At 38.6% G+C, this 26,278-nt stretch overlaps 1 protein-coding gene, 1 long non-coding RNA gene and 1 other non-coding gene across 4 annotated transcripts in view; 2 read left to right on the forward strand and 1 right to left on the reverse strand.

Moving 5' to 3' along the window:
• Positions 1-26,278, reverse strand: part of HPSE2 (heparanase 2 (inactive)) — a 632,592-nt gene that overhangs the window by 140,656 nt on the left and 465,658 nt on the right. For both annotated transcript variants that reach the window (XR_005380481.1, XM_038578487.1), the window contains exon 7: positions 14,168-14,261. Coding sequence is in view for 1 of the 2 variants with exons in the window: in XM_038578487.1 (XP_038434415.1) it covers positions 14,168-14,261 (94 nt within the window). In the remaining variant the exon portion in view is untranslated. The remainder of the gene's footprint in view (positions 1-14,167; positions 14,262-26,278) is intronic.
• The window catches only part of LOC119877693, a 51,057-nt gene continuing 26,485 nt past the window's right edge, over positions 1,707-26,278 (forward strand). Inside the window, exons 1-2 of the long non-coding RNA XR_005380490.1 lie at positions 1,707-2,012; positions 20,152-20,275. This is a non-coding gene — a long non-coding RNA (uncharacterized LOC119877693). The remainder of the gene's footprint in view (positions 2,013-20,151; positions 20,276-26,278) is intronic.
• On the forward strand, positions 10,003-10,104 carry LOC119866646. The gene has a single exon (XR_005380819.1). It is a non-coding gene; the product is annotated as a U6 spliceosomal RNA (small nuclear RNA).

Genomic DNA, 26,278 nt, shown 5'->3' on the forward strand with positions numbered 1-26,278 from the left:
CTTAAAAACTATAGGATTCCACACTTTTAAAGGGTATGCACAATTTCAGGGTATGTGAATTTTATCTCCAAAAATAAAACTCTATGTGTGCATGTATGTGGTGTCACTAGCAAAAGGAGCGGTAGCATCTAATAGGCAGATAACTACAGTGGAAACAGTACCCTGGAAGTTCTGGATTCTGGCACACACTGGCTGTGACATTTTGGGCTTGTTATTATCTTGAACTTTCTTCATCTACATGCAAAGCCATGAATTGAAAATAGATGAAAACTAAGCTCCTTCTAAAATATAAAGTGTTAAAATGTATTAGCATTTTGTGATATTAATACCAACCTCCTTGGCTCCTATTTCTCAACAGTCAAGAGTATCTCTGATTATGAAAGTTAAAATTACATAAACAACAAATATGAGAGATAGAAAAAAGAATCAAGCTAGAGGTAAATAGTGAGAGGGATAGAAAAAGCCATTGGAGTAGATGAAATTACCTAAGGAGAATATCTAAAAATGAGTCTAGCAAGGGGCTTAGGGTTTCCATCACAAAACATTAAGGTATTATCAAATGCATTTATTCATTCACTCAACCAATACTTGCATACCTGCTATATGCTAAATGGATTCTAGGGGTAGAAATACAGCATCGAGTTAAACAGAACACGGCTCTGGTCTCTTTGGCTTATATTTTAGTTAAGGGGAAAAATATTAACAATAAAAAGTGAACAAAGAAAAGAAATTTAGAAATAATAAGAGCTAGGAAGAAAATGAAACAGAATAATCTGATAGAAAGTGACTTGGCAGGAGGGGTGGGGGTAGATACTTTAGCTATGCTCAGGTCACCCCTCTGAAAGGTGGTATCTGAGCCTAGACTTGAGTGAAGAGGGAGCACAGAAAAAGGACAAGATATACAGACAGGTTTGTAGAACCAAGAGAAGACCATCTGGAGTATAGTAAGGGAATGTGGAATATGTGGCATTTAAGAAACAAAACAAACGAGCAAAGGAAAAAGAGAAAGAAAGAGAGAGGCAAGCCAGGAAACAGACTCTTGACTATAGAGAAAAAAACTGATGGTTACCAGAGGGGAGATGGGTGGAGGCATACGGGAAATAGAGGATGGGATTAAAGAGCACACTTATCATTATGAAAATAAAATAAAACAAAATAGGAAAAAAAAAGGTCAGAGAAGAAAGGATGGATATTTCTTATGCTGAGAGTGATGGAAAGCTATTGGAGGTATTTATACAAGAAAGTAATATGAAGTGATTTATGACAATATTTCATATTATGAGATCATATATACATAAAAAATAAAACTGAAGTGACAGACATGTTGAAGTTCTGTTATTTCTGTGATCACTGTGAGCTTCAATTTCCTCATCCATGAGCTGGAATAATACTTGGCAAAGTTGAGTCAAGGATTCTGACTACTAGTCAAATGATAAATTAGGCCAATCACAGGAAGATCCTGAGAGCTACAGAAAGTGGCATAGACATAGCAGATGAACATTTATGTGGGTCCACCTAAGGTGATGCATGAATTCAAATGAACTAATGCTAAATAGACTGATAATTCATAGTTATAGTTTGGTGGTAGGATTCTGAACTATCATTTATGACCCAACAAAGGAGTCCAGGAATCTATGGACTACTCTCAGAAACTCTGAACTATTAGCTCTTATTTATTATTGTATTTACTAAAAGTCCCTCCCTGTGAAGGCAGGGATCCTATATCATTTGTATCATTTGTATGTACTTCCTAGCAGAGTGCCCAGCACAGAGTGAGTGTTTAATTGGGGGCTGTGGTGCTCTAGTTGCACAAAGAAGTCAATATGATTCCAAACCTGACCATGTACAAGCTCACAGGAAACTGCCACTCTTTAAAGAAGTTATATGACCTAAGACAGGGCAACTGAACTGGGCTAAGAACTGGAAGCAGTACCTTGAATACAAAAACAACTTTGTAGATCAGGAAAAATAAAAGCATGCCATGAAAACTTACAATGGCACTAAAGATCTAGGTAAGACCAATACATGTCAATTTGCTAAAGCTCAGGATATGAGGCCTGGGGTCTCCTCTCTCTTGACTTTTGAAAGATGGAAATTTCAGAGAAGGAAAGGGAATTATGCCTTGCTTACCAGGTAATTTATATACAGAATCCAACAATCCCAGAAGTGGTAAAGGCAAGTCACCATCTAATGAGATTTGGAGACCAGAGGATTTTATGATGTATTGAGCTTATTATAAAGTTCTGATATTGAAGATAAGGAGACAATCATGTTCCTACCACCTATCCTGTGAGGACATTTGTCATAAGTATTTCATCAGAAGGTGGCATCAATTTGTATAAGATGGTTATATTCCAAAAGGAGTTGAAAGTCTAGCTCTTTTAAATGAGGACTTGAATCCAGAAAATGGTTGATTCATAGACTACTGTATGCATAAGACTTTGCAGGGACATAGACACCATATAAATAGAAGTTCATCTGAATTCTCTTCTGTCTCACAGGGGGATTTGCAATACATGATTTACAAGATGCTATTATTGGTGAGGTAGCGTGAAGTAGTGGTTAGGGGAATGGGCTTTGCACACAGATTGCCTGTGTTTGAATCCTGATTCTATTGTTTACTCATTGTGTGACCTCTCTGTGCTTTACTTTCCTCCGTTGTAAAATCAGAATAGTAATAATATCCACCTCAGAACATTTTATATTTAAATGATCAAATATTTGTAAAGCCCTGGGAAAGGTATCTGGCTTATTGGTAAGTTCCTAAAATCAGCCAAATGTTAACCTAGACCATGCTACTTGTCTAAAGCACATTGAGTTGGATTTGGATCAATCTAACATTAGAGTTAGTTGCTTTTCTTTCGGACATGTTTGTGGAGGTAGATAATAGCCCAGATGTATATTAACTAGCAGGAAAAGGTCTGCTTAAAATTTAAAACACACATGGATAATTCACATTAACATAATTAGCATTTAGAGTAGCTCATTTATCAATCCTCAGCACAGGAGTAATTCCCGTCCTTTTCTAGACAAGCCAGGTGAACAAAAAATATGGTGAGATAGGACTTTTATGTACAACCAAAACCAGCTTTATGAGATGTTCTGCAAGGGAGAGTTTCCTAGAAAGTATTAATACTAAAGGCTCTGGCAGTAGTTGGTACAAATCAACAAGGAGTTTCTGAGCATTTGCTGTTTGGGACATGGTGAGAGGTTTGATGAGTTGTGTGTCTACCATGAGCAGAAAAGACCATCATGGTGACATGTTGGGGATGTCCTGAGGCTGGGACTGGTTGGGACTGGGGAAGAAATCAGCATGGGCAGAAGAGGAGAGAAAAAAAATCAGGAAAAGCAGATGGAACCAGCTGCAAAATTCCCTTAGAAAGTGAAACTCTAAGAAACTGAGGGCTATAGTTCAACACTGTGGTTTTCTGAGTAAATATGATTCTCCCTGTGCTGGAAGAGAGAAAATTGCTGGACTGGAAAGAACAAGGGTACAGTTCCTGGTGAGAAATGATGTGCCAGTGAAGGTCCTTTTAAAGAACATGTTGCCTGGGGAGAGGGAAGAAATCTAAGCACTGAGATTACTAGGGTGAGGATATAGAAGGGCTAGGTGACTGGCTCCCTTTCAAGGGTTCTGTTGTCCCACAAGATTTCAGCCCTTGGGCTCAGGTGGACAAGGGAAGTAGTGAGGAACCCACAGAACAGCTCAACAAGTGGCCAGTGGCTGCTCGACTACTTGGCCCTGCTGGGGGCAGGCTGATGTAAAAGGTAGCCTCCAACTCCCTTTCCTCCCATCTCGGGGGTTGAGCGGTTGAGGACATCAGGATTGTTCCATGTGGCTGTGTTGAGAGAGCAGGGGTGAGACTTGAGAGAGCAGGGGTGAGACAGAAGAGAGAATGAGGAAAAACAGCTCTGATTTTACTTTATTTTTTAAAGTTTTATTTTCCTTGCCACTGTGAAATTTTTTTCGCATAGAGAAAGAAAACAAAAAAGAAAATAACCATTTATGTGGCACATTTTCAAATCTGGGCTTCCTTTTCCTGTTTCTCCAAAACTGTGACCTAAGTCTTTCGAAAACTCCTGAGAGCCTGGTTTTAGCCACTGGCTGTGCAAGAGATGGTAGCTCTGTAGCAGTAGACATGTTGTTTATGGTTATCCAAACCCAACACCTTCCTTAATGAGAAAGGAAGCAATAAAACAGGAATAGTGGACAGGCCAGCTGGGCTAATCAGCCCTGGCAGGAGGCCCAACTTCCAAAAGAACCTGGAGTCCATTAATTCCAGCATCTCATCTACTTGGAAATCAACCTTCCTCATGACTTCGGGAAGAGCAGTAGCTTTCTGAGTAACCAGAACTGGTCCCCTGATCACCAGTTAGAGAAAGGCAAATAGCTTCAGGAAGCTTCTTAAACCTCGCCTATGCACAGGGCTCTTCTCCAGGGTGCCCCTGCCTCTTTGTTTCTTATTGTATTTACTAGAGGTCCAGGTCAGAGTTCAGTAATGTTCTGTGTTTCTGTCCATCCTTCTTATGTATTTTTGACTCTAGCCTACCTACCATATATGGAAGAGGAAGGGGTTATTCCATTTTGCCACCTCTTACCTCACTGAGTCCTGGATCTTATCATTCCTCCCTTGGTCTCCCACCTCTAATCTCTTCGTCCACAAGTTCATCCTTCACGCTGCCATTTGTTAACTTGCCAGGTCCCTCCTCAGCTTCAGAACCTTCACTGGCTCCCCATTAATGGCAGAAGCACTCAATCACGTGCTCACAGAGGTCTGTGCTGTTAACTGGGATATGTGCTATGATCATATTGAAAGCAGTGATCTAAGGAATGATTTACTTAAAAAAGAAAAAAAATGGATCCTAAGATGTTACAATAACATTCTTTTAATTCACCAAAATTATGAAATGTTTCCCTAATTGGGAAAAAAGGCTAAGGAGCCAGTAAATACACACAATCCCTAGTCTGTTTTACTGATTTGTTCATGGGAGTATGTTAGATGTGGTGGAATGACGATGAGAACCACCAGCCCTCAGCATACATGCCAGCTGCCTTCATTTAACTTGGCATCTTAGATCTTTCACAAGGACCCCTGAGCGGCCTCTTCTTCCTCCCTCCCCACAAGACCTATGGTTCACCACACAGAGTGGACTTACTATTTTCCAACTATAGACCTTCCTTTAGGTTTTAACTGATTGCCTCCTCTCCTACCCACGCCTCATCCACATTGTCTGATTTTTTTTTTTTCTGGCTTATTTAAAATGTTACCTCCTCTGTGAAACTTTCCTCAAATCTTTAGAAAATTAATTCATTTCTCCTCTGGGTTCCAAAGTTCTTCAAACTTATCTCTGACCTTGACCTTATTAAACTAAATTGTAATTTTCTGCTTGCCTATCTATCTGTCTTCCATGCTATACTATAAATAGCTTGAGAAGGCCACATTTTTTTTTCTCTTTTTACCTGCCTTGTAGAAATATCTAAGAATCTGACATGTCATTTGACAGTTACTTTGCTTATTAAATACTTGTCAAATAATACAATAATGAAATAACTTATTTGTTAATAAATGAGGGGGATGATATTTTACTGATGAAAAGGCCAAGTTTCAGTAAAGATAACTAATAACCTCAAAACCATAAGAGCAAATAGCAAATTGTTACAATTCCAGTTCAGGGTTCAATCTACTTTCTAATCAAATTTTCTCATTTGAAGAGACCTAGAAGCTTCTGGGTGACTAACCTGCCTCCGTATTTAGTATGTCCTTCTCAGGGTAGACAAATTGGGCTATTCTGAGCTCAGCCATTCTAATATCTCATCACATTCTTCCTGATTTATTTCTTCTGTCTGATGTACTTCCTGTCAGTTTCATTAGTTTTTTTTTCCGTATAATTTCTTTTTATCATCTCCCTATTCCGGAATGCCATATTTACCCATTTTCTTTTGGTATCAGATCAATTTTTAATTTGTGGTTTCTGTTTCTGTGACATTTTTAGGATTTAAAATTGCATTCTATTCTTGTTATCTCCAACCACAGAAAAGCAGCTGTATGTAATTGCAACAAACATAAAATTAAAATAAGAGCATACACTAAAAAGATATAGTCATAGGGGAGGCAAGGAAAGTGTTAGCATATGCAAGAAGATGAAGTGGATTTTACAGAATCCCAAAGCAAAGGCTATGTTCAAGGATAAGTGCTAGTAGAGGGAGAGACTGGACGCAAAAGAATGACTCTTCCTTCCCAGTTCTTTTCCATGAAGAACCAATCCCCAGGCTTAACTGGACAGTCTCCCCACTGACAAGTTATAGGCTTTATCAGCCTCAGAAATAATTTCCTCTCACTCAGGACAAACCCTATAATCCTCCCACTTCCATGTGGAAAATTGGAAGGTCACCCAAGTTGCCTCTTCCTCCTGAAGGAGCTTTTGCCCCAAACCACAATTTATTCCCAGGGCCATTTCTCTAAGTATCCATAGGCAGCACATAATCCTCATATTGTCATTGTCTTGCACATAACTAGACTTCACTGTGCATTGACCAAAAGCCTGTGCACATGAGATATAAGAATGTAGCCCAGTGAATGGATGCAAATCACTCCCTGAAAAGCCCTGTCCTCTTCCAGTGTCTAATACTGTGCTAATATTAGACATTACCCAACATTGGGGTATACGGCTTTCATTTAATTCATCTAGGACACCCACCCCAGATGATCTGATCATGGGGTCAAATTGATGTTCTTTCACCATGGACATTCAGTATTCTTTAAAAGTCTTCCTGATTCTCAGTGATTAGGAATATAGATATTATATGGGCTATAAAACAAATGGCTAATAAGTATGGCAGATGCAGAAGAGTGTATGGGGTGAGAGTGTGGGCTCTGGAGTTCAGTGGGTCTGGCCTGGAATTCTGATTTTACCTACTGGTGGCCTTGAGCAAATAACTGGTTTCTTCAATGGGTTGGCAAAATCTGATGCACTCAATAAATGGCATTTGTAACCTAAAAGATAATATGGTTACTATATTTCTGTAAGTTAATGATGCATTTTCCACATTTTAATCGTTTTGAAATCAGAATTTTTTTTTTCAAGGTATCAGAATGTTTTTCATGGTCCATATCAAAAGAAACTTGTCAGCCCTTTACCCTATCTCCTATCTCCCCCACTAAGCTGCTGTTAAATTTATGGTACATTTAAAAATTATTTGTGTTTAACAATCAAGGAGATACTGTTCCTAAGATCCCAACAACTAAAACTTTGAAACTCTTTTGTGGTAAATGTACCTTTCTAGCTAGATTCGCCTATTTATTATTAGTGTCTTCTATATGAAAGAAAAGAGCTGAAGATCCCTTGGGTCATACTGTCCCATTTGCAGATACACAGCCAAGTGGTGTCACAGAAGCTAATTTACTGGGAAGCTCATGAAGCTCAAACTTTCAGCTTCCCACTCTCACAAGCCTTTGCTGGTGTCCTGGGAAGGGCCCTCGTATTGTGTTCACGTGGTCAGATAAGTTTCTAAAACGCGCAAATTCATTTTGTTTTTATTAAAGAGGTCTCCATTGTAAGAGCTTCTATCTCCATAAAACTTAGAATACTCAGAGATGTCATCCCAGGTGTTCCTGTGGCACTGTTTGTGTTTGGTACTCTGCCTCTTCTGAGTACATCCTTGTCCCCTGTTTCTCCTCCTCTCCATCAAAAGCTGCTCTTGGGAAAGGATTTCTGTTTGATATTAACACCTTAGTATGACTTTGAACCAGTGTGATTTAACTCTTCTGAGGTTTTTTTTATATTTTGCATCCTCCTCCTAATATAGAATGAGAGGTTATTTTTTTCAAATGAAATATCTGGCATTAGCAAACAGACTGAAATATTATTTTGAACCACAAAGAAACTCTTCTTCATTCGCCCCTAAACACATACCCAGAAGACACTCTCCTACTCTGCCTACATGTAGGCACAGCCCATTTATGGCTGCCTAAATCAATTTCCAACTATTCAGCACTATGCTACACAGTTAGCAGCAGATTAGGTTCTTCTGCATGCGAACAGCTGAGATAGCAGATCCAAATGTGAATGAGACAAAGACACTACTTCTCTTACACTTCCACTATTTTGCTTTGCTCATTTACCTTCCCTTTCCTGTCTGTTCTCCTCCCACTAACATTTATTAAGACCCTGCCAAATGATAGGCATTATGGTAAATAGGTACTGGCACACAGAAACGAGCCTTTAACATTGCTCAATGAATAGAAGAGCCAAACACTGATTTTTGTGGTGATGCTACTGTTCTTACCCTAGTAATGTCATTCTCATTTTCCAGTTTTCTTCATTCAGAGAAGATTAACGTTATCATTGTCCCCATTTTTCCTTAGTTGGGCTGCTAGCTATTCTATGATCCTCAAGAATAGCTGCTATTTTTTATCCCCTTCCCCTTTAATGTCCTAAGAGGCTCAAACCAGAAGGTTGGTTGAGACCAAATAGGTCTTTTTTGACCTATTAATTACTTCAAAAGGATTAAAAATTCTTCTGCCTTACCTACTTCCTTGATCCTGTAACTAACATATACTGGAAAAAGAAGCCTCAAAAGAGTTCATCTTTATTAAATATTGTAATCAATCGTAAGCAATAGGGGTGCCTGGGTGGCTCAGTAAGTTAAGCATCTGCCTTTGGCTCAGTCATGGTCTCAGGGTCCTGGGATCGAGCCTGGGGCAGTCTGCTTCTCCTTCTGCCCCCTCCTTGCCTGTGATTTCTCTTGCTTGTGCTTTCTCTCTCTCAAAGTAATAAAATATTTTTTAAAAAATCGTAAGCAATGATGATATTAACAAAAGAACAATCATGGTCCTAATATGAATCATATAAACCATTCTCTCCACTATATATATTTAACACTGCTAGTCCTCTGTTCTCATCCTCGAAACTGAATAAATTAGAAGGTGTCTGTCCTTTAGGTATTGACCTAAATGTCACTTCCTCTGGATGGATCTCCCTGCTTTCCCTTCTTTTATACATGAAGGTAGATATTTCCATCATGGGCTCACATGGAGTGGATGTGAGCCTTCATAGATCTCCCTATACATCCCTATTATAAAAGTCATCACACTTTTCATGGCTTGCTTCATTAACTGTTTTTCCACTAGACCACAAGATCTATGAGGACCACCATCATGCAAGTCTTGCTCACCATTTTATCCTCAGGGGTCTGGAAAATACTAAGAATGTTATAAACAGTTGATAAGTGAAGGAAAGAAAGGAAGAGAGAAGGAAGAAATTTTTCAAATATTGGGGAAGCCAATTGTTCAGTTTATTTAGTATTCAAAATGCAATCGTATGGATAGTACTTTTGGAACTACTTTCCTTATGACTAGGATTTCACCAACTCCTTCCTATGCTTATTGAATAGCTGAAAATAATATCAAAAAGTGTTATTTCCTCCTCTGATTCCTCTAGGAGATGAAGACACAAATCATAGAGTCCAAGTGACTTAAGCCAAAGGGGTTCCTCTTGGTTCTTATGTCATTGTTTTGGAGTCATCCCAGGTATCCACACTATACCATCTGCACTGCATCCTAAACATCTCTCACTTTCCCATCTGACTCTTGCTTACATTGTTAGACTTTCAACTCTTTCCCCTGACTCATCTCCCAAAGTACAGATGATTATCCTTATTCTAACGGAAGGGAGAGAATGTGTAGATCATCCAAAGGGGTGGCTTGTTTAAACATTGTCTCTTTCTGGCTTTCAAACACATAATGTAGATTTTCATATAACCAGAATTTGCCCACTGCTCAGAAATCTCAGAATTCTTCTTTACGTGGCAGTCCAAATTCGAAAATCGCAGCTGTTTTTAGCAATTGAGTCACTGCCTTTCAGATGCCAAAAATATCACCTACCATATTCCCCAGGGTTCAAAGAAAGAGGAAAGAGGAAAAAAGCAAAGAACAAGTTGAGGATAAAGGTAGCAGGAAGCTTTTCCAGTCATATAAATTATTATTAAAAATAACTATAACAGTGCTTGCTTCAGCAGCACATACACTAAAATTGGAATGAAACAAAGAAGCATGGCTCCGGCAAAAGGATGACATGCAAATTTGTAAAGTGTTCCATATTTATACTGGAATAAAAATAAAAAGAAAAGAAATAAACTATAATAATTGAAAAAACAATAATAATAGCAATAAGTACTAGCATTCAATAGCAATTAACAAGACAGGGGCTCATGTGACTTTTCTAATCTCTGTAAAAGAGAAAGATGATCGTATTCTTAGCTCCCTCATTTTACAGATAAAGAAACAAAGTTAGAGAGGTTAAGTGAATAACCGAAGGTTACACAGCTAAGCCTGAGCTCCAACCCAAGCCATCAGACTTCAAATCCTGTATTCTATCTCTTAATCAAAAACAGTCTTAACACTGATTTATCTAACCACTCCTTCATGAATTGATTTTGGTAGGAAATCTGTACTTTTTCTATCACTGTAGGTCTAAGGGGGATCATCATAATTTCTGTGAGATTTTCAAAATAGAGTAGAAACAAAGATTCTACTTTTAGCTTTTGGATGAGGTTTCTAGATATATACATTTTAAAATCTTATTTGGTCCATCTCTAAACTGGTTTGGAAGCTTGTAGAAAAGAAGTTTGGCCAGTCTATCCCAGTATATACCTTGGACTCTAATTCCCCGGACCATCCTCTCACCCACAGAGGACCTCAGAAATAGTCAAAGTAATTTTTTAACTGGCAAAACATGGTGAACTTTCTCTCGTTTCCCAGTCCCCATCTCCCCAGAGCAGACTGGTGCCTAGCACATCCTGGCTGTGGTAAGAGAGATTCTCATCCTGGAGGCCTTAGCAACTGGGTGTCCAGGCTGTGCAGCCAATGGAAAGCCTACCCATAAATCAAATCCCAGGGAATCTATAATCCAGCAACAACTCCAGCAGATACCCATTTAAGGCAATATCTGGCAAGAGCTTTGTAAAGAAGAGTTGAAAAAAGAAAACTAGACAGGAAAATGATGGAAGGGCTACTAAATGATATAGGGAGGATGAAACTGTGGCAGACAGTATTTTCAAAGATGACTGTAAAAATCATTCTGGTCCTAAATGCTCTTCCAGAGTCTTGCTAATCAAAAGGAGTTTATTTCTTCTCTCCTTGACTCTCCATTGGTCTTGATGACTATCTCAAGGACTAGACTGCGGGTGAAGTGAAGCCCTCTGACTTTTTTTTTAAGGTTTTTATTTATTTATTCATGAGAGACACACAGAGAGAGGCAGAGACATAGGCAGAGGAAGAAGCAGACTCACTGAGGGGAGCTTGATGTGGGACTCGATCTCAGGACCCCAGTATCACAACCTGAGCCAAAAACAGATGCTCAACCATTGAGCCACCCAGGTGTCCCTGGACTTTTGAGGGTAGGTTAGAAAAGGTGGTACAGCTTCCACCTGACTCTTGTCCTTGGGCATCTGACTTTTGAACCTTGGAAGGAAACCCAGGCTACGTAGAAAGTTCATGTGTTGGTATTCCAGTTATCAGCCCAATAACGGTGCAAGCTGACAGCTGACATCAGCTGCCAGACCTGTGAATGAACAAGTCTTGTGATTCCAGTCACCAGCCTTTGAGTCATCCCAGCCTTTAAGTCTTCCAACTGAAGCTTCAGACATCATGGAGCAAAGATGAGCCATCCCCATAGCTCCCAGTGGGGATTCCTGACACATACAATCCAAGGGCGTGGTAAATAGTTGTTTAATGTCACTAAGTTTTGGGGTAATTTGTTGTATAGGAAGTCATAACCAGAACAGAAACCTAGGCCTGAGGAGACCTCTGGCATGTTCTATCTGCAACACCCAAAGGTAAGATCAGATCCTACTGCTAATTCTAACTGTCCCCTGCCAGGTACTTCTTCATAAAGGTCATTTCTCTTAAAGAGTCACTGTTCCTAGGATGCCTGGGTGGCTCAGCAGTTGAGCCTTTGGCTAAAGGTGTGATCCTGGGATTCAGGGACTGAGTCCCACATCAGGCTCCAGGCAGGGAGCCTGCTTCTCCCTCTGCCTATGTCTCTGCCTCTCTCTGTGTGTCTTTCATGAATAAATAAATACAATCTTAAAAAAAAAAAAGACTCACTATTCCTCCCTGCAATTGCACTTGGCCCTCCATTCCAAGTCCAGTAGGCATGTTAAAAGGTCTGAATCTGAACCTCAGTTGTGCATGGGGTTTGAGCCATTTTCTTTAAGGTTCTTTGGCTCTGCCTGGACAAATTAGAAGATGAGCTTAGCCACTTATTTCAGTCTTTGAATATTCTGTGGTGGTTAAGAAGTATTCAGTGGTGGAGGGAGGTGGGTAGTGTGGAGAAAGGGAAGAACATGACTCCCAATGCCTTTGTCTAGTTCTGACCTAGAATTATATGTTTTACTTAAATAAGTAATGAGCACAGCTAGAACTTTTACTCTCAGTGCCATGATACCACTAAATTATTTTATTTCCAATGGCAGCCCTTGATCAGGTCATTCAATTTGAAATCAGAAAAGTCAAAAATACAGGGACTTGTCTATCTTCTACACTGTTGTAATACAAGCATTTAGCATAGTGCCTGGAACCTAGTATATACTCAGTAAATATCTGTTGGTTGGAAAAACAAATGAATGATGAATGAAAGAAATTTCCTCCCTCCTTCTAAAAAATGATACCTAAATATCAGATTAGCATAAAGTGCTTTACATTGTTCAATAGGTTGATATTCAACTACCGTAAGTGATGTTTTTCAGCCTGCTTAAATCAACTGTTAAACTTTAAAACTGTGAGTTCCTTGAGGGCAGAGACCATGCCTTATTCTGTTTTGTATCCCCAGCACCTGGCACTTTGCCTGGTACTTGCTAAGTTCTCAGTATATATGAAATAATTAATATTAAAAACTAAATGAATGTCAAACAGAGACTGGCAGAGATATTTCAAATTATTTAGTTCTCCCAGACTTTGCCTGGTAGGAGGCAGTGACAGATAAGGATGCTGACCAATGCACCTGATCCCCAGAGGGATCAAACTGGGATGCAGGAGTCCAGAAGTCCTAAGGCTTCCCAGCTGCTAATACTCTTTGAGAACATGGGGACTCAAAAAGCTTTTGTAATCTGAGCAGGACATTGGTTTGAATACAAAAAGGTACCACTTTACCAATCAAGAGTGCTTTTTTATGATTACTCCAAATATGATTTTCTTTCACAGCACATTTTATACATGATCCATTTATTCACTTGTCCATTCATTTATTCATTAATTCCATATTAATGGGGATCTACCCTTTGCAATTTTTCTGCAAAGACTTGTTTAAATTGCTCAAGACATAGGTGAGTGTTCAAAATGTCCCCCTTTCCTAGAAAACTGTCCTGACTAAGCAACAAAAGATGGGATATCATTTTGTAGAGGCAGGTGGAAATTACAGACATAAGATCATCACAATTCAAAATTAACTAATCCATTTTATTTCAAAATGTGATTTGCATTCAGTAGAATCACTTGACACATGACTTCTAAAAATAGAGCTGTCTGGGATCCGCTCTAGACATACTAAATCAGAACATCAGGAGTGATTTTGCAAACTTTATGAGCGACATCTGATGATTTTGATTGCACTCAAGTTTGAGAATTGTTGACCAAAGGTGTTTTGCTAATGGGACCTACATGCAACTGCTTAATATAATATAGTTTCTCCCACATTTCTACAAAAGTAAGATGTTAGTTGACAGATTCTAAGACACCTAGGAATAGTATAAATATGGTGTAGCTATTTAACACTTTTTAGAATAGTTTAAACATGGCTGATGCCCCAGACCAGAATTTCACTGAATAAATATAATCATTCTTTCCTTAAACTAGCTCCAAATAAACCTCTTGCAAAAAGAAAACAAAGTAAACCTACCCTTCTCTTATGAAACTCACAATTTAGAAGCAAACTAGCACAAAATAGTTGTTATTAAAATATAGAAGCTTTTAAACCCTGGAAATAGCCCATTCAAACGGTTCTCAATTTGAAAAACAATAAACAACAACCATCAGCTGTGAAAGGGAGCTTTGGACTATACTCTTTTTCTACCCTGGTTCCCAAAGGGCTGACATCCAGCTGGGACCAGAGACCTTTTCCTTGCCTTATCCCCAAACTCATTCCTTCATCCCAGGGGACTTTTACTCACTTTCTGAATTTTCCTAATCTGGTCAGAGAGTGTGTCTAACAGGCGAGTTTTCAGGAAGTCCATCACCTTGACCACTCGGCCATCAATGTAGCAACTGGAATAAAAATAAAATAAGAATCAGGTAAAATCTTGAGGAGACTACCAATATACTTTGCTAGCCAGAGGTCTCTGTTGCCTGAAGAAACAGCTCAGAGTTCACCTGGGCTTTTACATCTTAAGAAGTTTTGATCCTGGGTGCTTTTCAAACAAGTAATATGCTTTTGTATCTTCTTCATTTCTACCTCCATTTATGGCCTATATTGTGATTTTTTTTCAACCATTGTCACATGAAACTGCATTGCTTGCTCTATAGGAGCTGACAGGAATCTGTAATACAAAGTAAGTAATGGGGAAAAGCTTACTTTTTTTCCCTTAGGAAGAGTTATTTAACACCCGTCCCATACCACCCCTACCCCAACCTTAAAGTAATGAAGGTATTTGAGAGATTTAGAAAGAATATTCAAGTATTTTTATAGGTTTCCACACCTTTCAATGAGAAAGCAAATCATAACCACAAAAATCTGAGTTAGTGTAGTGAGTAGGTCTCAAAGGTTTCATCTCCAGTTCACCTTACAGTCAATCTTCTCCTACCACCTCCAGAATAAATGAATGGATGAATAAATGAACAAACAAAAAATTAGATTAAGTCTAGGAGCTCTCTCCTAAAAATAATAACAAGTTCAGCATTTACTGGCTGTGGTGGTGTGGGTTTTGTTAGGTTGCTTAAGTGTAACATCAAGTTGTGCTGATACAATGTTGTGAACATTTGACCAAAACAGGCCCATCCAGCTTTGTGAATCCTTACTCTAAGACTAAGCGGAGACTCTTTCCAGGTTTAGGTGACCTTTATCATCTCAAATCCTCCCCCATCTTTACAAACTTTCTGATTAAATCAGTTGAATTAAAATAAATGCCTATGACTCCCGGGTGCCTTTACCAACCCACTCAAGTCTCCTCAGCTGATGGCTAATGATAGACTATTTCATTTTTAATAAGACACCAACCTATCAGTACATATTATAGAACTATGTGGGGACGCCTGGGTGGCTCAGTGGTTGAGCATCTGCCTTCGGCTCAGGGCATGATCCAGGAATTCTGGGATCAAGTCCCACATTGGGCTCAGGCTTCCTACATGGAGCCTTCTTCTCCCTCTGCCTATGTCTCTGACTCTCTCTCTCTCTCTCTGTGTCTCTCATGAATAAATAAATAAAATCTTTTTTAAAAAAGAACTATGGGGATTCCTGGGTGGCGCAGCGGTTTAGCGCCTGCCTTTGGCCCAGGGCGTGATCCTGGAGACCCGGGATCGAATCCCACGTCGGGCTCCCGGTGCATGGAGCCTGCTTCTCCCTCTGCCTGTGTCTCTGCCTCTCTCTCTCTCTCTCTCTCTGTGACTATCATAAATAAGTAAAAATTAAAAAAAACTTTAAAAAAGAACTATGTGAAAATTCTTTTAATGTCAAATCCCCATACCAATATGTGTAGTATAATGGCTAAAAATTTTTTTTAAAGATTTTATTTACTTATTTATTTAAGAGAGAGAGAGAGAGAGCATTAGAGGGAGAGGGAAAGGGTAAGAATCCCAAGCAGACTTCACACTGAGTGAGGAGCCTGACATTGGACTTGATCTCACAACCCTGAGATCATGACCTGAGCTGAAATCAAGTCAGCCACTTTATCGACTGAACTACCCAGGAGTTCTTATCTTATTCTTTTTTTAAAGATTCATTTATTTATTTGAGAAAGAGAGAGAAAGCAGAGACAAAGAAATGGGCGGGGGAAGGAGCAAAGGGAGAGGGAGAGACAGAATCTCCAGCAGACTCTGCACTAAGTGTGGAGTGTGATGCAGGGCTTGATCTCACAACTCTGAGACTATGGCTTGGGGCTGAAATCAAGAGTTGGAAGCTCAACTAACTGAACCACCCAGGAACCACAGTTTTCTTATTCTTAAAAGAGGTAACATCTACTTCCCAGGATTAACTGATGATTAAGCAAGTAAATCTAAAGTGTTGGGCATTCAACAACTCTTAGTTCTCTTCTAATTTCATTTTCAGTTCACAAATATGGAATCATAGACAATAGGGGATGGTTGATTAAATTATGTGTGAGTCTAGAATCCTAAAAGTGGAATTACTATATCAAAGGGTATGTGATTTTGAAAGTTTTGGTGGTTACTTATATTAGGGAATAAAACAAAATAATGACATGACTTTTCATTTCATTCCTGGTACAGATGCTAGACTCAGATCAAATAAACATTTATTATGGCAACACACGGTGCTGGGCATGTCTGTGCCTTTTACTTACCACTCCAAACTCATCCTATTAGTACTTCACTATTAGCATTTCTGATTTTTTAAAAAATGTGATTAGATAGCTTGCTATATAGAAGCTAGGTATACCAAAACATAATAATGATAAAATTAATAATTCATGCAATGCTAACCTAATACACACTGAAGGATATAAATACTTGTTACTATATTACATGATTACTAGGCACATAATACAAATGCACTATAATTAGTGTTCTTTTATGTTTTAATCAAATATATTATAGTTACCACTTTTCTCTTTGTTAGCTCCCAATAGCTACTTTAAACATCAGAATTTATAAGTTTTGCTGGCAACATGTATACTTTAATACTTACTGAGATAAAAATGCCAGATGTACTTTTTCAATATGTAGGGTTCCTTGTGAACATCCTTCCTATCCTGCACTCTCCTTAGTTGAGGGGCCTTTTATTCCTCCATTCCTTCCTTTTGTCTCTTTTCTCCAGAACTCAGAACTTGGAGTTAGAAAACCCTGGTTCAGTTTCAGCTTTGTCACCTACCACTTATAAGATATTAGGTTTCCCCAGCTTTGAAGTTGATTAAAAAAGAACCTCAAACCCACAGTATTCAGGGTACACTGTATTAGTCAAATTAGGAAAAATGCTGGAGATAGATCTGGGCACATAAAAGATATCCAATAAGCAAATTTACCCTTCAGGTTATATAAAGGGCCCAAAGTAGCAACAACCTAGACTGAAAAAGCCATGGGATGATGTCAGCAGGGGAACATCCTGAAGGAGAGCATGTTCATTCATTCACTGTAAGATTTGGAATGAGGGAAGTATGGGACAGCAAGAATAGACTCTGGATTCCCAGTAGGTGGGAGGCAGATGGACAGATGGAAAGAGCTGTGTTTCTGTTGCAAAAATTTGGAATTTGAAAACAGCTGAAGGGCAACGTAGTCTAAAGCATGTAAGCTTGTTACAACATGACTGAGAAGTGATTATCTAGGACAAAGAACCCATTCTCATATACTACTTGTACTGTTCCACTGTACTACAGCTTGAATCCATGGAAAGCTCTTCTAATGAGTCTAAAATTTGCTCCCTCTTACTGTCCACTCAATGGTTGTTTTCTTGGACCAAGAAATCATCCAATTCCTCTTTCATGTGACATATGGGAGAGGAATTCCAATAAAAACTTTGGCTTAAGCTTTTTAGAGCCTATTTTTGGCCCCACTTTTTACCTAACAAGCTGTATTCAATCATTCTCAGTTGGTCTCAGGCTATTTCTGTGGATTATGAATTAGAATGGAGCAGAGGAGAACTCTGGGCAGGAAACCAGTGTGACAAGGTTATCTTATCTCAATAGTGCATGCAGGAAGGGATCAGGGTCATGAAGTAAAAGTGAGAGCCTGTGAAGGAAGAACTAATAAAATAAGGCTTCTATAGTCTGTAAGAGAAAGAGGAAGGGAATCTGTGATGACCAAGAGCTTGTGAGAGAGAATATCTTGGAAAATACTGATGCCCAGAAGATGTAGAAAGAGGGGGGCACTTGAGTGGCTCAGTGGATGAGCATGTGGGTTAGTTAGACTAGGCTTTAATTTGTCAAAGGAGATGAACAATTCTATTTGAGATATCAAGGACACAAAGAACATCAAGGAGGAAATATATAACAGATAGTTGGAGAAATGAGAAGGAAGTACAGATAAAAGTTGAGATAGGAAAATAGCTGGGTTATCAGCTTATAAGCAATAGATGAATCTACAGCTATAGATGACTTCTCCAAGAAGATAGGAGAACTTAACAGAGATGTCAGAAACCTTCTAAAATGCTTGCCAAATATGGCCATGGGCATTACCTCTACATATGACCCAGCTAAGAATCCTTTCTTTCCTCACTCATTTTAATAACCTCAATCTGAGTCAAATTCACATTTGGATGTCAAAGGAATCCCCATATCATACTGAGAGGTTTCAGCAACATTAATCTGCAATCTTAAATCCACCTATATATTGTACTACGGAAATATGAACTTTGGCACCTCAGAATTTAGTGTCACTTTTAAGAGAGGGGCCAATTTAACCATATGTAAGTCTGATAATACCTAAGCCTTTTTCTTTGGTACCCTTGGATAATTAGCTTGCTACATTTACCCTTCATAAATGTGACACATTGAAGAAAAACATTCAGTGTTGATAATCAGTAGTTATTTGAAAAATTCCACTGGTAGTGAGTGCCTGTGGCCAGCTATATTGTACAGATTTGGACACGGAAGTGGAATGGTCTACCATAACCATTTGGAAAGAATATATCATTGAATGTATCATTAAAAATGATAAAGATGGTGATTTCTAACCAAGGTTGGGTAAAAGGAAACAGTACTATATTCCAGTTAACTGTCCAGTGACCTGGGGGCAACGCTCTTTCGTCTTTCTCATTGGGAGGATAAAGATGATTTTCAGACATTAAGCAATCTTTCCAAAGAGTTAGTTAATTTAGTAATGGCTACAAAAGTGTCAGAAGACCAAATAAATGAGAAAAGAAAGTAAGGATTGAGAAAGAAAAAAAGTAAGAAGAGAGAGAAGGCAAATCCATCAATTCATGGTGCTTCGGCATATTTCACATAAACCTTGGCAGAATAGTTGGTTCTCCAAACACTAAGACTGACGCTTTTATATAAATCATAATCCTCCTCCAAGTTCTCTTGAATTTTCAGCATCTCTTAGGATCAAACCACAAGTGGCTGTGTTGTTTAACGTACAGCTGAAGCCAAGAGAGGCTGTGTAGAAATAACATTTCTGGGAACTATTACAAATGCAATGAGGTCAAAACCTTTGTGTGTGGACAAATAGCCTGTTTGGCTTACTACCAACAACCATTATTCCTTCCTCTGCTGGCCTCTAGATTGGCAGGTCATATCAAGCACACATCTGGGGAGGTGGCAAACATAGCAGACTATACAAAGTTACTAAAACCTCTTACCAATTCCTTCACAAACTTTCTTGCCCTCCTTAATGTTTATTTCTGGTTTAAGACTTTTCATCTTATTTAAAATTTTGCCCTTTATTTATTTATTATAAAAGAAATAAATGTTCATTATAGACAAATTAGAAAATGTACATAAGCAAAATCTAAATATGAAAATGAAAAATTACCAATAAGCTCAACATTCAGAGAAACCTACTGTTAACATTTTGCTGTATATCCTCTCAGAGATTTTTCATAGTAAATGCACATAAAATTTCCCATAATTGGTTATTTTAAAAAAACTCATTTGAGATCCTATTTTAAGCTTAAAACTGTACCAGCTAACTCTCAAGCCCATCCCACAAGGATATTGACAAGAGACATTAAAGACTCCAGGTCAAAACATCTTACTCTTATTTTAATTCTATTTTGTCCATTTAGGATCATCTGCCAGAGGCAGGTCTCATCTCCTTTCAATCTCTGTCCGCCAGGTTTTAACCCTGATCCTCCTACTCTGCCTTCTCCAGGCCCCTAGATTCAGTCTTCAGGATTGTACTACAAGTAGCTACTTATGCCCATTAGCTTCTTAAAACATTTAATGAGGAAAATTTGTTGGCTCCAGGGACAGCTGGTTTTGTTTACCTGGCTCTACGTTAAAAGGAAAAACCTTTGCCCCTTATTATCTGACCCCTTCTTTTATTTCAGGTAATTGCATTAGTGCTGGCTTCCCAATGCACAGGAATTTCCGGACCTATTTTGCTGCCTGCTGCTTTCAGGGAGGAGGGGCAGTCTGCTCAGAATTCTAACACCCAGCCTGCTGACTGGGCAGGTAATTCCATAAAACTGGGGCCTTCCCAGCTGAAGGGGGAGAAACTTGGATAATCATTAGAACAACTCTGTTGACCTATAAAACCTATTCTGACACCTTGAAGCCAAACTCTGGAGAGGCCAACTTGAGTCTCTCTAAAGCTTTATACCTTGTATTTGCCCCTCCTCCAAAGGCTCTCACACTGGGCTCCTGCTGAGCACATTGTACTTCACACTTGCCTTTAGGTTTTCTTTCTGAGGCTACCTTATTCTTGATCTTCTTTGTAATGGGTCAATCTTCTTATCTCCTGTTCTGGACAATGTTGGGCAGGTAAAGCTTGGATGAAATGAACACTGTTACCAATTAAATAAAGATTCTACAGAATATAGATGTGCTTTAGCTTTCTTAAACAAGTTCCTATAAATCCATACAGGAGTCACCCAGCTGACTAAAGTCTTCAGGAATTATAAAGTTTTGTACTCTGGGAAAACGTTATCATTGAAAAATGGTACAAGTAAAGGTGAAGGTTGCAGGCAATCCCACAGACACATAATGAATACTCAAAAAATATATTTAATAAAAGCATGTGTGCCTGAATAAGCTAACCCACAATAAGCCAAAAGACGGGCCCTGAGGTGCAACTGCTGTCCTAAGGGACCCATTTATGTGACCTTTTCTCTCTCCTAATTCCTCGCACACTTTGGGTCCTAAGCCTTGAGCCCAGGTCATTCTCCCTCATAAACCCAGGATATGCGGAGATATGTTTTGGCAGAGGCTCAAACAGCTGGGCCTTGACCTTAGCAGTGTTGAGGTGAGCTCTAAGGAAAGCCAGGTAGAGGAGAGGTGTAGGAAAGCCATCTGCAGCTCCATCCTTCAGAGTGGGCTCTGAGGAGAGCACCTCTGGGACTTTTCGGAATAGTAGCAGGTGATGGAACCAAAAGTGTGGGCAGGAGCAGATCCATGTGTTTGAGTTCTCAAACAATTTGTGGGACCATCTTCAAGAAAAAGAAATCAAAAGTAGAGAATTAGGTACAAAAGCAAATACTCATTTAGAGTGATAAAAGAAATTGAAACAAACACCCAGAAACTTTGAGAATCAAACCCTTTTTTTTTCCTGAGAGCTCTTTCAGCAATTTGCCAGAAATGTTTACATAGTAATGCTTCCTGATAGCAACCTGCCCTACCCCTTTCCACCTAGAACATCCCACAACTCTCACCATCTCCCAGCACTCCTAGGAGCCAAGACACGTGAGGGGCTCAAAGCTTCAGTCATTAGCTTCATGGCCAATTAACTGTGGGGCATTGAGAGTAAGAATGGCAGGGTCTAAGTTATCAGAACCTAACCTTCAATGTGCAGTGCTTTTTAACTCAATGTTTGTATATTGGGAGCTGTCTATACAGTTATCTCATCTTTTCCCTGGTCTCTTTTCACATAATTGTCATTGTAGCAGAATAGTACAACCAATTTAACTATAATTAAGTTAGTATATTACTAACTAGAACATAGAAAGAAGAAAGAGGGGGCACCTGGGTGGCTCAGTGGGTGAGCATCTGCCTTTGGTTCAGGTTGTGATCCTGGGGTCCTGGGTGGAGTCCCACATCAGGCTCCCCACAGCAAGCCTGCTTTTCCCTCTGCCTATGTCTCTGTCTCTCTCTCTGTGTCTCTCATGAATAAATAAATAAAATCTTTAAAGGAAAAAAAAAGAAAGAGGAAGAAGGAGCCTTATATGTATTAAGTTCCTTATTTGCTAGATATTTTACATATGGTGTCTCATTTAATCCTCAAGAATACTCCCTGTTTTACAGGTTACAAACTGTGGCTCACAGAAAGAGAGTAACTAGAAAGCCAGAGATCTTTTTTTTTTTTTTTTTTAAGATTTATTTATTCATGAGAGACACAGACTGAGAGAGAGGGGCAAAGACACAGGCAGAGGGAGAAGCAGGTTCCTCACAGGGAGCCTGATGCGGGAGGGACTGGATCCCGGATCCCAGGATCATGCCCTGAGCCAAGGGCAGGCACCCAACCACTGAGCCATCCAGGCATCCCAAAAGATCTTCTATGTACTAAGTGATAATTACCAAATACTCTTCCCTCTCTGGTCTGCCAGTGTTGGAGCTATAGAATACTGTGTTTACTTCATCTGCCCTGTAATCCAGTACAATTGTTTTCCAGCCATCTTTAGTCTTGCTTCCTTCAGCCATCCTGACCAGGTAAACAATACTGAGATAAACTCAAATTTTTCTAGAAAACAAAACATTGCAACAAAACCAAAACAATAACAAAAGCAAAAACCTGGGGCTATAAGTAAAGAAATGGAGGTCGTATAGCTTTACTCTGCAAAAATGTTTTTCAAAGTCATTTAGTAACTGTTATACGAAGAAAAGTGGCTCCATGGTCAAATAGGTTTAAGAAATGCTGGGTTAAAACCAAATTCTACTTCCTGCCACCATGGAATAGCTGGTATAAGGATTACCCTTTTGTCATAGACAACTCAAAATCCAAGACAAAATATATAAAACAACTGTTTGAAGTAGTTAGCACCCAACTCAGGCTGTGATCTTTGAGAGAATGGGGGGAGGGGGGGACATGAGTTGAGCCTTACATTCACCTGGGCTTGCGCCCCTGGGTAGGGTGGAGATAGTTTACTGACCACCAAAATTTTGTGCTCTCCTTCTATAGCACAAGCTATATAGTGGGAGCTATTTGTCAAGAAGCAGCTACCTAGACAAAACCTCTTATTACTGTGCCATTGTCACAGGAGAGGGGCCTAAAAGACTAATCGGGCCAAAGCAATGTGAGCAGATGTAATACATCACTTCAGGGCTCAAGTTGATGGAGATGTGTATCACTTTGGGGCAGAAATTATGAAGCCATATCTTTCACATAGTCTCTTTCCCCATTGCCAAATGAATGGAAAGTCTCCAAGGAGAAGTCACAAGATGGTAAAAGCCTGGGTTCTGAAATGATCACATATAAGGCCATCTATCAGGTATATCAGCATTGGACATGACATTAGTGAGAAACAAACTTCTATTGTTTAAGACAATTGAGATTTGGGGTTTTGTTTATTAAAGCAATTAGAGTTATATTTATTAGTGCAGAGGTATTTGTTACAACAAAACTCCATCACACCAGTAAATCTTGAAGAGTTGTTCATAATAAAGAGGTGTCCCTTGAAAGTAAATGGTCCCTGGTATGAAAACAAAAAGAATAACCTGGAGAACTCTAGTTAATTTTAGTTTGAATTGACTGGATGACCTGTCAACAAGGGGCTGAATTCTAATGCCATGTGAGTACAGTAGATGAGGGAAAGAGATCATTCATATTTTTCTGTATCTAGGCAAATTGAGCCCAGGATGAAAATAGTGATCAGGGCAATTATTTATAACCAAGGAAACAGGGAATCTAGCTCTTTGGAAGGGGAGTCAATTGTCATAAATCAGTAAGTGGCAGCCTTTTAACTCAATATTCAGCATTTTCCCTTAGGTTTCTGGGGAAAATCTGAGTTTTCATTTTGAGGGACAGCTAGTTTGAGTTAGATTATTTAAGCATTCTTACTGTGAATGAAATCACATGTCCTCACTTACTGTGAATGAAATCACACGTCCTCACTTACATACATCACATACACAGGCAAACCAGAGGTTCAACTCTACTTTGCATGAGGTTGCTTATTTCCAGACACTCAGTGTTCATAAATGCAGACACACACACCAAGCTGCTTCTGCTACATCTGCCATCATCTTATATATCTTAATTCCTGTACCTAACTTTTATTCTCAGCAAATTCAGTATCAGAGAGCTATACCTCCTTGAAGTATATTCACTGTGTAGACTATACCTATATAAAAATCTTGTATCAATATAATTCTTTTCATGACAGATGCCACTTCTTTATTTAAAAAGAAAGGCTGGAAAGGCTCTTGCCATATAAAGCCTTTAAAGAGACTATTTACCATGAATATATGTCTTTGTACACACATGCATGTGTGTATATGTGTTAAGAGGGACAAAGAGGTTGAGAGGGAGAGAGAAATCTATTAGATTTCAAGACAGTGGTTAACATAAAATCAGTTTTTGTGTGCATAGAATGTGAATTGAGGCCCCAAGGAAAGCATTTCTGGTAGGATATTTTAAATTTTAGTATTTGCATTATTGTGCAATTTGAGTGTCAGTAATATTTAAAAATAAAATTGTAATTTTCCTTTAAATAGTTTATTTTCAATTGCTGTATTATTTTGATTCATAATTCTTAAACATAATAATAATTCTGTAATAAAATGCATACTCATTTTAAAACTTAAACATGATATAAAAAGCACAAAGAAGTTTAATAATCATACCAAATCTCAATATGCCATTTTAATCAATCAACATTCAGAGAAAATCATTGCAGACAGGTCTGTATATATGTACATATGTATGTGTGTATATAAGTATAATAAAAATACTGATATCAACTATTTTAGAGCAATGTTATCATGTTATATATTCTGTTTTGTTAACAAAATAGGCAAAATTTAATGGTATATGAATGTATTAGAAGAGAAAGAAGTTAAAGTAAAATAAGTAATTATGAATATCGGATTCTATTCCCTTAAAATGTTTTATGAAAAATTTAAAAAGAGAAGGATATTACTCTGTCTCTATAACATTGACAACCACAGCAGCCAGTGTTACAACTTTTGCTTCAACCATCAAACATAACTTAGGAAACTCAAGAGGAGAAGTAAAGTCTATTTCATGTATTCATATTTTACCTTTCTGTTTTTCTTTCTTCCTACTTGATGTTCCACGTTTCCATATTTTATTAGTTCTTTTCTTTTTAGAAAACTTACTTTAGCCATTCTTTTAGGTAGGTCTTCTGTCAAGAAAGTTTATTTTTTCTTCATCTAAAAATGTCTTGATTTCCCTCTTATTCCTGAAGGACCTTTCTTCTGGATATAGAATGCTGGGTAGACAATTCTTTACATAAGTGTTAGGTCTTTTGTTTTGATCCTGCAGATCCCTAAGACTCTGTTCATTATTTCATTTTATTTTTTCCAGTCTATGTTCTCTGTATTGTTCAGATTGGGTAATTTCTATTATTCTATCTTCAAGTTCACTGATTTTTAAAAATATCCCTCCCTCTTTCTGTTGTCAAACACATCCACTGAGCTTTTATTTCATTTTTCCATATTTTCATTTCCACTTGGCTAGTCTTCATATCTTTTATTTCATTCTTAGGACTTCCTACTTCTTTGTGGAGTTTATTTCTTCATTTGTTTCAAGAGTTTTTGAAATTGCTCATTGAAATATTTTTTTGATGGCTGATTTAAAATCCTCATATAATCTGAACATCTCTGTTGTCTCAATGCTGGCATCTATTGCTTATCTTTTTTCATTGAAGTTGACATTTTTCTGGTGTTTGGTAGACAAGTGATTTTTTACATGATATCTAGACATTTGGGGTATTGTGTTATAAGACTTTGGATCTTAATTAAGTCTTCTGTTTGATTGGCTTCCTTAGAAACCACTCTGGAAGGGTAAGAGGAACATTGCCTCATTACTGCCACATATGCGGGGGAGAAGTCCAGGTTCCCCACTTGACCTCCATTGACACTCAGGGAATAGGGGAATTCATTACTGGTAATTGGGTACAAGAGTTCCAACTCCCCATTAGGTATCCACTGATATACTACCATACAAGGGGTAGGAGTGCCTCATTACTGCTCCTCACATGGCTTCCACTGACATAAATGGGAGAATAGTATCACTACTGCTAGGTGGTGGTGAAAGTTTTGGCTTTCCAGTAGGTATCTTCTGACAGCATCCCAGAGAGAAGGTATGTGTCATTCCTGACAACTGGAGGTAGGAATCCAGGATCCCCATTTTGTTTTCCCCTGAGTGAGGATGGTAGAGAGGGTCTTCATTATAAACTAGCATAAGTGAAAGTCTCAGGACTCCTCATTAGGCCTTCATTGATGGCACCCCAGTGGGGGCATTGATTTGCTTTATCATAGTCTGGTCAGGGTAAAAGTCTC

This window comes from Canis lupus, chromosome 28 (genome assembly GCF_011100685.1).
Source record: "Canis lupus familiaris isolate Mischka breed German Shepherd chromosome 28, alternate assembly UU_Cfam_GSD_1.0, whole genome shotgun sequence".
In the NCBI taxonomy this organism is placed as follows: domain Eukaryota; kingdom Metazoa; phylum Chordata; class Mammalia; order Carnivora; family Canidae; genus Canis; species Canis lupus.